General features: G+C 38.6%; 3 protein-coding genes across 3 annotated transcripts in view; all 3 read left to right on the top strand.

The window, feature by feature from the left end:
- LOC106947038 (drebrin-like protein A) overlaps positions 1-9,241 on the top strand; it is a 17,068-nt gene extending 7,827 nt beyond the window's left edge. The window contains exons 5-16 of the mRNA XM_015031814.1: positions 1,750-1,824; positions 1,920-2,060; positions 3,138-3,215; positions 3,300-3,451; positions 3,533-3,587; positions 4,320-4,385; positions 5,743-5,851; positions 6,450-6,647; positions 7,029-7,097; positions 8,100-8,194; positions 8,385-8,460; positions 9,000-9,241. Of these exons, the coding sequence (XP_014887300.1) occupies positions 1,750-1,824; positions 1,920-2,060; positions 3,138-3,215; positions 3,300-3,451; positions 3,533-3,587; positions 4,320-4,385; positions 5,743-5,851; positions 6,450-6,647; positions 7,029-7,097; positions 8,100-8,194; positions 8,385-8,460; positions 9,000-9,142 (1,257 nt within the window). The 3' untranslated portion in view covers positions 9,143-9,241. The remainder of the gene's footprint in view (positions 1-1,749; positions 1,825-1,919; positions 2,061-3,137; positions 3,216-3,299; positions 3,452-3,532; positions 3,588-4,319; positions 4,386-5,742; positions 5,852-6,449; positions 6,648-7,028; positions 7,098-8,099; positions 8,195-8,384; positions 8,461-8,999) is intronic.
- Positions 9,242-10,702: 1,461 nt separating this feature from the next.
- LOC106947037 (cytochrome c oxidase subunit 5B, mitochondrial-like) lies at positions 10,703-12,711 on the top strand. The gene is made up of 4 exons (XM_015031813.1): positions 10,703-10,848; positions 11,793-11,863; positions 12,056-12,155; positions 12,237-12,711. The coding sequence occupies exons 1-4, from the start codon at positions 10,752-10,754 to the stop codon at positions 12,347-12,349; spliced, it is 381 nt and encodes a 126-aa protein (XP_014887299.1). The 5' UTR covers positions 10,703-10,751; the 3' UTR covers positions 12,350-12,711.
- A 1,419-nt stretch (positions 12,712-14,130) lies between these two features.
- Positions 14,131-15,097, top strand: part of LOC106947036 (cytochrome c oxidase subunit 5B, mitochondrial-like) — a 5,957-nt gene continuing 4,990 nt past the window's right edge. Inside the window, exons 1-2 of the mRNA XM_015031812.1 lie at positions 14,131-14,412; positions 14,953-15,023. Coding sequence (XP_014887298.1) covers positions 14,316-14,412; positions 14,953-15,023 — 168 coding nt within the window. The 5' untranslated portion in view covers positions 14,131-14,315. The remainder of the gene's footprint in view (positions 14,413-14,952; positions 15,024-15,097) is intronic.

Below are 15,097 nucleotides of genomic sequence, written 5' to 3'. Positions count from 1 at the left end.
TCAATCAATCAATCAATCAATCAATCAATCAATCAATCAATCAATCAATCAATCACGTATTGCACATTTCACCAACGAGGCAGTTCAAAGTGCTTCACATCATAAAAACACAAAATAAAAAGTCATTAAAACATACAGTCATCAGTTGAGAAACCAGTGACAAACATTACATTTTGATCTGTGCAACATCAACATCATCACTATGCATCAAAACATTGGTCAATGTTTCATTTGCTATGGTTATAAAGCAAGTCTGGACAGGTGGGTTTTTAGTCTAAATTTAAAAGAACTCAGTGTTTCAGCTGTTTTCCAGTTTTCTGGAAGTTTGTTCCAGATGTGTGATGCATAGAAGCTGAATGCTACTTCTCCATGTTTGGTTCTGGTTCTGGATACTGAGTAAAACCAGAACCAGAATCTGAGAGGTCTGGAAGATTGATAAGACAACAGCAGATCTTTAATGTATTGTGGTGCTAAACCGGTCAGTGATTTATAAACTAACAGTATTTTAAAATCTATTCTCTCAGTCAAAGGACTGTAACTGGCTGATGTTCTCCATCTCCCTGGTCAGAACTCCAGCAGCAGTGTTCTGGATCAGCTGCAGCTGGAGGATTGATTTGTTAGTCAGACCTGTAGAGACACTGTTGCACTAACCAATAATAAAACTGCTGTTATGGTAGTATTTATCAATATTTACCAATATCATATATATATGGTATTTATTTGCCCAAACTTTTGACACTGTGTAAAACTGACCACAACACCTACATTGCTTTTGCATTTGTTTTTGTGTACTAATCTTTGTGATGAGTACGTTTTTCCAGGAAATGTAGAAATTGTCACAACATGTTCACCAGTTTCTAATGTGCTTATATTACAGGGTTCTGTGTACAGAAAAATCAATGCTGCAGAAGAGATCCAGCAAACCAACAAGGATAACTTCTGGGACCAGGCTCAGGTTTGTTCCTTCATACACAACCAGATGCAGATTTGTCACATCTGCATCTGCAAATGTGACAAATGTCTTTNCACACACATACACACACACACACACACACACACACACACACACAGATTCCCATACTACAACAGGAGAAGAAAGTTATTAAAATCATTACTACCGTAATTTCCTAACTTTTGCGCACACCTAATTTTAAAAAGAAAAAAAATAATTGCACATATACACACCACTTTTCTATGAGCTGCAGCCAGGAGTCCAAGCATGAGATATTTACACAGAAAGATTTTTAAACTTTTATTTAAATATTTAGCAGTGACATACATGAACTGTATATGATTTTTCATAACAGCGTCTGTAACACGGCTGCTCAAACAAATACAGTAGCCTACCAGTAAAAGTCACTGACCTCTTTCTTCAGCTTCCTCCTGCACAGAAACCACTAAGTCATCTTCCTTAACAGGAGGATCTTCTTCTTAACTTTGGGTCAGGTTGTTTGGATCGGATACTTAACCAAGTCACAATTTGAAAACGCCATTTGTTGCTTATCTTATGTTGTCTTAGATAAAACTTTGTTTCATGTGTCAAAACATCAAAGTGTGGCAAAAAAGCTAAAGTTGAAAAAGCTTGTAGAGCAAACACTTCACAGCACTGTCTAACCTCTCCAAGACAGGCTGGCTTTCCAGTTAATTCACACAAAAAAAAAAATGACACAGATTTTCATTTTCTGTCAATAATAATGCAAAACCTGATGGAAAAAAATACATGTAGATTATGAATGTTTGTGTATGTAGACTGGTGAAGGGGTGAAGGACTCTCGTAAAGGAATGTGTGCCAACCATCTCAGCGCCATAGCAAATTTTTTGAAGGTAGGTGTGATTCTGCTATGTTGTGATTGGATGGTTTGAAAGCAGTTAAACGTCCTGTCTCCTTCCCTCTAACGTCTTGATGTGACTGATCTTAGGGAGCTCACGTTACCATAAACGCTCGCACAGAGGAGGACGTGGAACCAGAGACCATTTTGACTAAAGTTGCAAAAGCCTCCGGAGCCAATTATAACTTTCACAAACAGCAAAATTACATCGACGCACCAAGAGGACCAGTGGTGAGGAGACACAAAACTCTCAGACATACCGTCTTAAAGTTTCTTTTGTCATCAGACCCTCATAGGTTCCGTCTTTGTCAGCAATTTCACAGCTGCTGTTCAGACTTTATCACAGACATGATGAAATCTTAACACATGTACTTAATATCATTTTATCAAGATCAGAGGACTCCAAAGTACTTCACACTACATTTATCCATGCACACTTTCACATGCTGATGGGATGGGTGTGGCCACAGCAGTCCTTAGGCAGTCTGGCTGCTCTGCACCAGCAGGCAAGGCGGACACAACAAGACAAAAGAGCCGGAATCGAACCAGCAACCTGCCAACCGCAGAATTAACCCCTTCCACTGTCACCACCATCGTCCCATGAGTTCCAGAAAGAGTTCTACTGGAAGTCTTAGGCTTAGTTGAAACATTTCGATTTGATGCAACCAAATACCACAAAGCCAGTTATAGACAGTCTAACTAAATCAACTTAATATAGAATAACCCTCTACAGAAAGAATAAATGGTTAAGTAAAGGAAATTACACAAAAAATGTACTCATCCATAGATCGGATGATTCTCAGACCTGTTTTTCTTTTTCTTTGAAAAAGAGATTTTGAAGTGTTCGGATACAGTATGTACAGTTCATGTTAAATTGAATGACCAATGTGAATTCTTTTGAAATTGAGAATTCCTCAGGACATGATTTGATTTGTATTAAGGATGATATTTCAAGATAGTACTTGGAAATATAATTTGCATTTTAAACAGTCTAACTAAATCATAACCTTTCAGTTTTAGAAAGGTTATGTGCTGCAACTTCAACTTCAACTTTTTTTTTTTTTTTTTTCAATTTGCAACTTTGACTTCAACTTTACAAAAAATGTGGAGCAAAATCAGTAACTATAGGCTGCAACAATTACAAAAAAACATTGCAACATCCTGGAGAGACTGACTGTTGATGACTCCACCTCTACCTTTTGTTTTGACTATTCTTTTTGAGTATTAATCTTTGTGCTCAGCATTTTTTGCCGGTCAATATAGAAATTTTCACATGTTCAACCAATTTCTCCTTTGCTTGTATACCAGGGTTCTGTGTACAGAAAAGTCAATGCTGTGGAGGAAATCCAGCAAACCAACAAGGATAACTTCTGGGACCAGGCTCAGGTTTGTTCTTTCATGCACAACCAGCAGTCTTACAAACACAAGCATCTGCATCTGCAAATGTGACAAATGTCTGTCTTTTCTCAGCGGGATGAGGAGCTACGTCGAAAGGAGGAGAGAAAGAGAGCGGAGCAGGAGAGGCAGAATGCGAAGAGGGAAATGAGGGAGTTGGATGAGAAACAGGCAAAAGAGAGGGAGAGAAGAACGAAGGACAGAGCTCATCAGATTGAACTAGAGAGGTGAGTTAGAACTGCACAGTAACATGCAAACCAAGCAGCTAAAGACTCAGTGGGAATGTTTGTATGTTTTTTACATGGCAGGAGCCTTCAGAAAAGAAGAGATGAAGAGGAACGAGAAAGTGAGCAACAGCGACTGGTGAGTGAAAACATCAAGGATGTGACTGAAGGTCTTCTGGACTATTCCAGGTTGGTTCTCTCTGGGGGGTTTCCATCTGCCCTTGTCCTTGTCCTAAATTCTGCACATGTGCTGAAAGAAATCAAGCAAATAATAAGTAAAATGAACTGTTGGATGTAAGGAGAGACACATTTGAGTGTAAATTATTCATTGAAAAGTAACAGAAACAACAACCAGGATAGTTGAAGTGATCCAGGCTGCCTGACTGGGAAAGCACCTATGGTAAATGCCATTTATCAGCTGTTTAGGTATCTGCTCATCCAGCACATCTGAGGCACGTACTGGACACCAAAACATCCCATCTACACTCTACATCTCAGCTTTGCTACCATTTGAGTTCTCTGGGGATGGAAAGTAGACTTGAACCAGAAGGCCTGGGTGGTCTGGACGGTTGATACAACAGCAACAGGCTTTATAAAAGTGATTTATAAACTTTTAGAAAGGCAAAAAGTATCAAAGTGAAAACTGAGGATGTGAAAACAAGACAAGTACAGTAAGTAATGGTTGTCTTACACTTCCACTGTGTGTGGATTATCTCTTCCTCATTAGTCTTCCCCCAGTCAATGTTTCCTGTTGTTAGAGTTCTTGGTTCAGAGTGAGAGTTCCAAGATATTTTACATATGATGTTTAAATTTTTTCAATTCTTATGTTCTTCTGCAGATAATGGATTTAATTTTCTTGTCCATGTTGTAGAATGAGCAGGAAAATTCGAAGAAGGTAACAGGAATCAATGCTGCAGCATCTGTGCAGAAAGCTAATGTAAGTATGACTGACTGGCTGTAGCTCATTAAAAACACTTGTATTCACTAAACACTCAATCCAGTTATTCAGATCCTTTCCATGAACAGAGGAGTACAGAATCCAGCAGACTGTTTCTCAAATGTGTGGAATAAGTCTTGGAATTTCCTCACTACTAAATATTCCATCAGGCTCACTGGACACTAGAGCAGTTGAGACATGTACTCTGTAGTAATGAATTATGCGACTGTCTGGGTTTGGCAGTTGCCATCTAAACCGTACTTACCAGACTGCACTGTGGGGTGAAGTTGTCTTTCAGGAGTTGGGCTTAGCTCTACAGTTCCATTGATAGTAACTGTTAATACTGCAGCTAACATTGAGGTTAGGCCTTCCCGTCTAACATCAATGTCTGACCTCACATATACACTTCTGGAAGAATGGTCAAGAGCTCCCATAAAACCATGTGGATGCTATGCAACATAGTATCACATTAAACCCTGTGGATCAAGAGTGTGTCTTCACATGTGTGTAAAGGCAGATGAGTAAATATTTTAGGTAATTTAGTAACTATTTGTGTCCAAGTTGGATTCTCCTGTTTTTCCAAATGTCTACAGGCAGTATTATGTAAAATCAAACTTTCTGACCTCCACATCATGTTATAAAGTTATTCCCTAATCAAAAACATACCTGGTGTGTTACCTTGATAGTTCGGTGCATGTTTAATCTCCATGGCAACCATTCAGCTGTGCAAAACACCTGCTTACACCTCGCCTCGCCCTCAAGGCGAAGCTCCTCCTCAGGGATTCAGTTTCTAAGCTTCTGCCTCACAGAGCAGCCCTCCCTCACTGAGCTCCTTCAGACTAGCCACCAGTAGTTAGCAAACTGTGCACATACTAAGCTCAATATACAATCTTTAATAGAGGAGCCATGTTGTGATTACTTCCTGAAGGCAGAGTTTCAGAAGGAGCAGGAGTTTTTAAAGAGGCAGAAGCCCAATTTCAAGTCATTGAAAGCAAAATGTCAGGAAGCAAAATGTCCTTTATGTCATATTTGATATGTACAACATTTTTATAACATGTGCAGGAAAAATACATAGTACTGCCCCTTTAACAATTCAAAATACCACTTTATCCACCAGGATTAGAAAACTACACCACAGTGACAAGTTCAGAACATTCTGAAATTGGAGGTAAAAATTGTGGTTTAAGCATCAGACTAGAAAATCATTTTAATATCCTACACTTTTTTTCAGGCATTAGACCATTTAAAAGCTTTTTGATTGGCTGTTTCTCTTTACATCTAAATGTACCATAGCAGATGATCTCTCCTTTAGATTTTCAGACTCTAACAGGTCATGTGTCTTTTCTTTCATTCACAGGAGGCAAAGTCTCTGATTTCTCAGAGAGCGTTCAATCCCAGAGACATCTTCAAGCAGAGGGAGCAGAGCTTTGAGGCCAACACACCGTCTCCTGTTACATCCAGACCAGGTCAGAAACACAACAAACTGACACTCAGAGGGGGCAGAGCACCCACACATTGTACTGAAGTAAGAGTAGCACTACTTCAACATATTTTTACTCAAATAAAAGTAAAAAGTAGCCGTCCAAGAAATGACTCAAGGAAGAGTAAAAAAGTATCTGGTAAAAAGTATTTTCAATTCCAGAGTAATTGATAAAGTTATCAACCATTTAATATTTAAAAGTTACATCATCAGATGGACCAAATATAAAGAAATTGTGATATTTTAAGGACCAAAATGACAATTCATATAACAAAAAAAAATAAATAAATCAAGCAAAAGAATAATGTTCCAAATCAATTTCTTTCAATATGAAACTTAAACAAAAACTGCAGGTCTGTGTTTGTGTCTGGTGAATTTTTGATTAAAACATGTTTGTTCTTCATTCAGTGGGTAAAGAATCCAAAAATTTTACTGAATTAAGAGCGACTTCATAATGAAATTACTCAAATAAAAGTAGAAAAAACAGTGTAGTAAAATCACTCCTAAAAGTAACTAGTTTCTACAGTACCTCTGCTGACACTAAGCAGAGAATGGATGGTTGATGTTCCTGTTTTTGCCTTCAGGGAAGCTCCAAAGTACATTTTTGTCTCAGAAATTGTTTGAGCCTGAAGAAGCAGTGAAGCCTCAGAGTCCTCCGCCGGACGTCCACTACCCAGTGACCAACCGCTTCTCCTCAGCCACACCTGAACTGCCTTCATTTCCTGCTGCAGCTTTCTCGCCCACCCTCCAAGAGACGGTGACTTCACATGAGCAGCCTGCAGGTCAGACACACTTCCTGTTGAGCTCTATATATGCAAGTGTCAGTAATTTAATCATGATCATTTCCATTCAGGTATGATTAGCCTGGATCAGATGTCAGCAAAGTGCTGCCAGAAATATTGCAGCAGTTTTCTGCACTGAATTTTTCTTTTTGAATAGTTTGTGTTTGGATAATTTGTCTTTTTGGCTGCCACTGCTGATTATCTCTACATCACAGTTAATCGGGTCGTTTTATTTTTGCAAGTAGTTTTAGACCTACGTTTCCTTTAAGATGGCTTCCACTAAATCATCCCAGCTACTTATGGTAGCTGCGCCACCGTTAGCGAACCGAGGCTGTACTGTGTTGAGTTGAATGTTTCCGTTTTTCTCCTGTCTGATTACAGAGGACGGTTCCACTGAGGAGGCAGAGTGGTCAGATGAGTTTGATGATGATGCAGATGAAATGACTCCAGGTATGATGGCTGTAACATCACCAAACATCATGTTGACCTTTTACACCCCAAAATGCATCATTTGTGTTTTCCTTTCAAGTTCTGTTAAACATGAGCTATAAAGCTCAACACTGCTAACACTCAGTAGGAGGTCAGTCAGTCAGTCAGTCAGTCGTCTTGCACCTGGATGGTTGTAGGTTTGATTCCAGCTTCCTGTTGTCACACGTTTAAAATTTTAATTTCGTTGTGCTTTCTTTCTTGAACAATGACAATAAAATAAAATAAATACACAAATGTTTGTGTATTTGTCAGGAAAACCACAATATCAGTTCACTCCATTCACCATTCAGGCTTCATTTTAGAAAATCCAAACACTTACATGCTTTTATTCCAAGTCTATTAGCCAGAAATTGGAAATTTTCACTGCCAGGAAACTCTAAACCCAGTTAGTCTGCTAAAGAATGAAAAAAGATAAGTTTTTATGGCATCTCATGGAAAAGAAACCAACATTTTTAATCTCCACACTGAAGGAGCCAACTGGTTAAAGTAATTGCTATGGACAATTGATGTTTACTCATGAGTTTACTGCAGCATCACCGTTAAAAGTTAAACAGCGATATTTGATATTTAGGTTTAGCCTGTCACGTAGAAAAAATGTGGAAGTTTGTTTTTCAAAGATACAGATACAGATTCACACCATGTTATTGATATATTTATAATTATCAGAGTTCCAAATTAAATATTTCATTCATAAGCAAACATCAGTTTATCTCAAGACATACAGTGTCATTTGTGGTTGTTAAAAAATGATAGAAATTATTTTGCATGGCAGCTTAAACCATGACTCCAAACCAATGAGAACAGAAGCATTTTGGTTCTCCAGGTTCTACCTAAAGCAGACTTCTAACAACCTTTCAGAGGCGACGGTACGACCAGACAGAGAACTCTTCTCAGGATCTGGAAAACGTTTTCTGTGTAATTCCTCTGTTGCCATGTTTATTCATTCCTGTCATTCTCCCACAGCTGAAAGTCCAGTTCAGCAGGATCTGTACCAGAGTCCAGATCCAGTTGGCACTGCTGACAATCTGTATGAGAATATTTACCAGGATCAGACAGAGGTGAGTCTGCTCTGTGTGTCAGAGGATGGATACCTGGACACCCATGAGTGTTTGTGACCCATCTGGATGACAGTAATGGGGTTTATGTGCTTTCAGCTTATTGTCATGGTTTCCATATCATTTGCATAGATTTCTCTGTGTATGGAGCCTTTAAATATAATGAAATGTTTTTGATGTTTTTGAATTTTAGTCTCAGGACTATAATAATCCAGGTGATGGAGAACAGCAGCGGTACAAGGCCAGGGCTTTGTATGACTACCAGGCTGGTAAGGAAACACATCATGCTTGTCTTTATGTTGGAGCTGTACTGATACAGACGTCCCTTTACAGTTTACAGTTTAAACTCCCTCACTGTTTGCTCCTTGCTCTGTTATTCCATGTTGCCCCTCGTTTCATGTTTTGGTTTCCAGCTTTTGTAAATGTTTTGGACTCCATTCATTAAATTGTGTCTTGTATGACGTCCCGTTCTGCTGTCTGCACTTTGGTTCTACTCCTTCCTCCCATCTGACAGTTTAAAGGCAGTACTCAGTTGATGTGAACCTTACAGACATTGAAGAATGTAAACAAAAAAAACCCTCATTATTCTGGCACTGAGTTGGTGACTCCATGTGAACTCAAACTGAGATGTCCTTTTAAAGTAGTGTATGTAAACTCCTTTTTTCATCTGTGTGTATTATTATTGCTTAAATGTTATCTGACAGATCCGTCACAAAAGCATGCAAGTTAAAAATGTTAAAGAATAAAAGATAACAGCATCTGGACTTTCCATTTTTTCCCTCTTACCTGGATTGCCTGTCATCCACAGCTGATGACACTGAGATCACCTTTGACCCAGATGACATCATAACAGAGATAGAGATGCTGGATGAAGGCTGGTGGAGAGGCTTTGGACCTGATGGGAACTACGGCCTGTTCCCTGCAAACTATGTGGAGCTCCTTAATGACTAAACCGTGGCAGTCATGATATGAAAATGGATTATTAACTTTTTCATGTCTTTGTTTACCACCCGCTTGGAAAATAAATGAATAAAATGTTACCAATCTTCAGTCTCACTCTGCAATGTTCCCTTAAAGGAAACTGCCTGTTTCTTGTTAAAGTTCTTGTTCAAATCAAATGTGACCAACACTCTTGGTTGCCAAACAAAAATGTTGGGTAAAAATACAACTAATCTGAAATGACATCTGCAGACAAGTTGCCCAGAACCCCATGAAAATCTAAGAATTTTAGGGCAAACATATTAGCTAATATTGTGTTCTTTACTGTGCTAAAATATATAAAGTGGAAGCTTAGGAGTTATGCTTAGCTTAGCATTGGAACAATTTACATACAAGACGAAACAACAAGCTCACTTCCATCAACTGAATATCCTACCCCTTTAAAATGAAAAGTGTGGATAAATAAAATATAACAATCAAGTATATTCATTCTTTGAGTGAGTTTTGCATATTTTGAATATTGTAATCACACCTTTTTGTATGGAGAGCCATTACAGCCAAAAATAAATAAATAAATAAATGGGTGAAATAAATAAAAAAAATCAGTAAAATAAATCAATAAATGTATAAAATGAGTGAAATAAATACAAAATTAGTTAAATAAATAATTTAGCTTTTTCATTAACCCAATTTTTCATTCCATATAATCCTAGTATATGTTGAACATCAGTGGTTGTGTTGGGGTTTCTTTTATGTCAGACTGATTTGACAATAAAGACATTTGGTGTTAGTGTCTTGGGAGTGCAGTGCTTGTAGGGGCATTCAGTGGAGTTCCCTTCTGGAAAACAACTACTCCTTTCCCATTTCAAGAATTTGAGAAACGGTTGTACTTTTATCCACTGCTGCATTCTCTAAGACCGCAGAAAATTATAGAAGTTGTCCTCCATGACTCTGATGTAGACACACTTCAACATGTCTACTGGCAGAAACTGCATAACAGTTTAAAGGAGACATTACTCCTTTAAATTGTTCTTATATATATCTTAGCCCAGGAGTTCCTAAGCTTTTTTGTGCCACCCCCCCAAAACAGCATTTGTTTTTGTCCTTGGACCCCCTTTGTAAAAACACAGATGATGCTACAAAATATGTAAACAAACATCAACTTTTAGAATTTTTTTTTCACACTTCTCTTCACTGCTGGACAGTTTATTCTGTTTTTTTCTTATCAGAAACGTGTCTGTTTCACACTTGCTAGCTATGCTATTTGACTAACTAGCAACCAATCAGACAGATGAGTGTGGCAAATAACATTTCAATAAATTATTATATCTTATAACAATGATTAAAAAACAGAGTAGGTTTTATGATAAAAACATAATTAAATTATTTCTAAAGAAAAAACTAAGTATTTATTTTTGTATTTTTCTTCTCTCATCTTCAACATTGTGAAGCCACATTGTGGTGGCCGCTAAGGGGGCTGCGACCTCCTCTTGAAAATCACTCTTAGCTCACACAGACTGATTGGTATAAAAAACAAACAGAAGGTGGCAGCAGTACGCTTTTGAGTCGTTTAGCCCACCCAAACAAAACGACGAAGAATACCATCCCTCAACAGGAAAACATGGCGTCAAGGTTACTTCTCCGCACCGCGTTCAGAGCCACAACGAGCTGCCGGGTTGCCCGGGCTCCGGCTCTGAGGCGCTGCATGGCTGCTGGAGGTGAGGACGGGACTTTGGTCGACAGGAACACCCAGAAAAGGCGCCGAAATGAGAGATTAGCCATTGTTAGAACAAATTAAATTCATTGCGGCGGACCGCTTTCTGTTTGTAACTTCATAGACCCCGGGCTTCATAGGGAAATTGTCCATATCTGTTAATATCGTTTCATCTAATTTGCTTCTCGTTCTATAAAGCCACGCCGTTTAATTATCAGAACAAGTAGGAACTTGTGTTTATTTCGGCTAGTTTTGAAAATAATGAAATAGGTTTTTAAATAGTATATTGGTTTCATGAGAGACGTCACATTGAATACAGAGCAAATAGCTGACTGGTGCTCAACATGTTGCAACTATATTTCCAGAAAATATTGTTGTAATTTGAGAGAACAGATAATGGTGAGGTTTTAGTGATATATTGTGGACTAAAATTGTCAGAACTCGTTTCACTGAATGCATTTTGCAAAGTTTTACAAAACTGACAATAGATACACTGTCAACAGTATCAGTTGTTTTAAATCTTAAATTATTACTGCCCTTCATTGTCTAACTGTTGGCGTTTATATATTTCTAATGTCTGTTTTTGTTACTTCTGTTGTTTTATCTATGGTGACGTGTGCTGCTGCCTTTCTTACCCAGGTCACTCTTCTGAAAGAGGTTTAGATCTCAGTGGGTTTTTTTTTATCTGCTTAAATAAATGTCATTTAGAAACAGAATAAATAATAAATAAGAAACAGAATTTGTTACTTTTAAGATCTGACTTTTTAGGGCAGAATTCCTGATTTTACTTGAATCATAGTAATTAAAGTGTAGCAATACATTTACAGAACAACTGAGGTAAAAAAAAAAAACTGTTGAATGATCTCATTAATGTTGTCACCATCACTGTATGTTACTAAAATGAATTCTACCTGAGCTACATGAGTGAATAATTTGCTGCTCCACCAGGCATTCCCACTGATGAGGAGCAGGCCACAGGAATGGAGAAGGCCATCATGAAGGCCATGAAGGAGGGAACAGTGAGTGTTACAATCAGCAGTGCAGAAACGCGACATAAAAAACCCGACAAATTTAAAAAATATTCTGTGGGGTTCTTCTTGTGTAGAGTCAGCTGAATGAATCTGCAGCAGGGGTTTAGATTGATAAAACATGAACAAAAACAAGTTATTTTACATTTTCACATAATCAGCATCTTCCTCTATTCCTTGCAGGATCCTTTCAACATGATGAAGCCTAAGAGCTACGCTGGCTCCAAGAACGACCCCCACCTGGTTCCCTCCATCACTAACAAGAGGGTTGTGGGCTGCATCTGTAAGTCCTCCTGTAGCAGCTCGCTGTGGGGAGCGATTGCACATACGCTCATAACGATGTTTGCCTTCATCCTCTGTGCAGGTGAGGAAGACAACACCTCCATCGTCTGGTTCTGGCTTCATGAGGGCGAGTCCCAGCGCTGCCCCTCCTGTGGTGCCCACTACAAACTGGTGCCTCATGAGCTGCCCCACTAGCCTTCAGACCTGTAACCTGTACAGATGTGTGTGTTTACGCCTTTAGCACTCATCTGTACCTTTTATAGCTTTTTTTTGTCGCAATATTCATTCCTCCTTCAGTACAAGAAGAGTGAGATTATCCACGCCCTGCAGGATGTTTCCAGCTTGGCGTACTTCCTGGTTCACTCATCTTGTTCTGTTGTTCTACTTGATCTACCTGCTGACCTCATCAGTCTTTGCTTTACTTGTTACATTTCCACACAGATACAATGTGTTTGGAAGACTCAGGCAGTTTACTCTGGTTTATGTACTGTACGCTGTCATAGTGGGTCCACTTTACTGCTGTTATTCAACCAATAAACATTAAGAACTCCTACTCATGCATGTCTCTTTGGCACTATTTATTACATGTTTTATCTGATAAATATGTTACAGTTAATGGTACACATGCAAAAACATGACAGGAAGAATTGGTAGCTGCACTGTGAAGCCAAGAGTTAAAATGTGCATATTAGAAAATTCCTCAAACATTCTACAATCAGATTTTACTGTCAAACTATTATAATAAAATGGATTCAAAGTCGTATTATTAACTAACACATTTGTCCACAAGAGGGAGTAGTTGAGTTTTGGATTTGGCTTCAATATGTGAGATGTCCTGGTTTTCCACAAGCTTCTCTCAGTGCAGCTTTCATCTCACTAAGCTCTCTTGACAAAGAGAGATGGCAAGAGAACCAGATGTCAGTTTCTGGCAGTAACCTGTTTTTTGCAGAATAGTTTTAATTCCACTGCTTTGGAGGAGTTTTGAACATGTTTAAGGTAGCCTGTATAATCATCTTAAAAAGTATACTCATGTATGTAGAAATTCAAATTCTATAATTTATTCCAGGTTTTGAATTATGTATGCTGAAACAATAATCAATTACCTGTATTTACAATAGAGATAATCATTAGCCTTCACTGGGTGGAGTAAGTTACAGTAGATGTAGGTGAAACGGTGCAGAAATTCCAAGGCAGCCATAGAAAACTTGCAAGCTACAGGGAATAACAGAAGATCTTAAAGAAATACAATTTATTCAGGGGCAGAATAGATACTCAGTTTTGTTGGATTATTCAAAATGAAGCATAAAAAAAACTTGTTGAAAGAGATTTGGGGAAGAAAATAGTGTAGATTCCAGACGGTAAATCAATAATTAAAAGAAAAGAAATAGAAATGCAAAAAAGATGGAATGAAGATGAGAAAGGAAGGTTGTGAAAGAAAATCTAACAAAGAACTATAGAGAAAGAAACAGAAGGGAAAATCTAATTATGACAGACTGAGTAGGTTATACATACTTAAGTGAATCTTTATAGTATAATATAATTTATTTATTATAATAATTGTGATAGGTGAGGAGACAAAGAAAGTGTGTATTATGTTTTGATGAAGTTAAATAGGCGACGTAAATGAGAGAATGAGGGGAAAAGCAAAGGGAAGGGGAAAAGAACAGAGTCTATGGGAAATTTAAAGAACAGAAGTGAATAATGAGAAAATTATTATTAAAAATGAAACTTTTTTTACATAACACAAAATGAAAACAGAATATAGAAGGTGGAGAATGAGGTTTTGAAGAGCCATGCAAGTACTTTGATGGACCAGACCGACAGGGGGCGCGAATGTAACTGAATTAGAAGGAAAGCTTGTTCGGAGGAAGAAGTCCATTAATCACATGGTTATTTAATCGTATTTAAAAGTGTATATGTATGTGTGTATGCATGTGCATTCATATACATATATGTGTTTATCAGTGTGTGTGTAAATTTGCGCACTCATACACACCGTATGTGTATTATTAAACTCCCTCTGAATATCATTGATGACTACACTCCAGTCCGGTAGGTAGCGGTAAATGCACCTTAAGCTGGTTGCCATCCGCCAATAAAACACAAAAGAAGGAGAAGTCCATCAGTCTTTACTGACTGACAACCGTACATTGAAGGAGAAATGGCTGCAAGGTTACTGCTCCGCTCCGGGCTGAGAGCCGTGACAACCTGCCAGGCTGTCCGGGCTCCGGCTCTGAGCCGCAGCATGGCGGCTGGAGGTGAGGCCGACACGGACACACAACCATCCAGATAACATACTGAAGTGTTAGCTAGGCTAGTCCGTCTGACCGCGGAACGCTTTCTCTTCCAAGTTCTGCCAGGAAACGTTCGGTTCTTGTCGTAAAAATCCGCTAAATCTCTTAGGTTGTAATAAGTTCATTTTCTGCTTGTCGGCGTTCAGCTGCTTTTGAATATCCAGATGTTCTTAAACGAAGCTAGGGGCTAACCTGCTGCTTAGCACTAGCCTAACAGTGACAGCAAAGAGGTCAGATTGGGTTTAGATAACTGAGGGTCGGTGGTTCTGTCAGTCATCTGCTTTACATTTGTTTCTATTCAGAGCTGCTACCTTCATGACCCAATCCCATCTCTCAGGAAAGTGATTGCTCGGGTCTTATCGTGGGCGTTTTTATCGCCGTTATAAACATAATAGTTTGGATTTGACTCATAGTTTCTTGTAATTTATTCATAGTTCTGTGAAATTACGAGTGAGCGGTTCTATGGTACATCCTGAGTTTCCTCTGTCATGTTGGTGCTCCCAGGCATTCCCACTGATGAGGAGCAGGCCACTGGGCTGGAGAAGGTCATCATGAACGCCATGAAGGAGGGAAAGGTAACATCACATTACATCATGTAGTTATGCTTTACACTTAGATGAAACTGTATTCTGTGAAATAAGTGCTTAGA

The sequence above is a fragment of the Poecilia latipinna genome, unplaced genomic scaffold, assembly GCF_001443285.1.
Source record: "Poecilia latipinna isolate Pla-1442-1.1 unplaced genomic scaffold, P_latipinna-1.0 Scaffold218, whole genome shotgun sequence".
In the NCBI taxonomy this organism is placed as follows: Eukaryota; Metazoa; Chordata; class Actinopteri; order Cyprinodontiformes; family Poeciliidae; genus Poecilia; species Poecilia latipinna.
Note: the sequence above shows the minus strand (reverse complement) of the source record. Positions and strands in the feature narration are given on the sequence as shown.

What these genes read in the sequence shown, in the direction of transcription:
- LOC106947037 (XM_015031813.1), top strand. Translation starts at nt 10,752, where the DNA reads ATGGCGTCAAGGTTACTTCTCCGCACCGCGTTCAGAGCCACAACGAGC. An exon ending in GCGCTGCATGGCTGCTGGAG is followed by an intron (nt 10,849 to 11,792) that starts GTGAGGACGGGA and finishes CTGCTCCACCAG; the next exon opens with GCATTCCCACTGATGAGGAG. An exon ending in GAGGGTTGTGGGCTGCATCT is followed by an intron (nt 12,156 to 12,236) that starts GTAAGTCCTCCT and finishes TCCTCTGTGCAG; the next exon opens with GTGAGGAAGACAACACCTCC.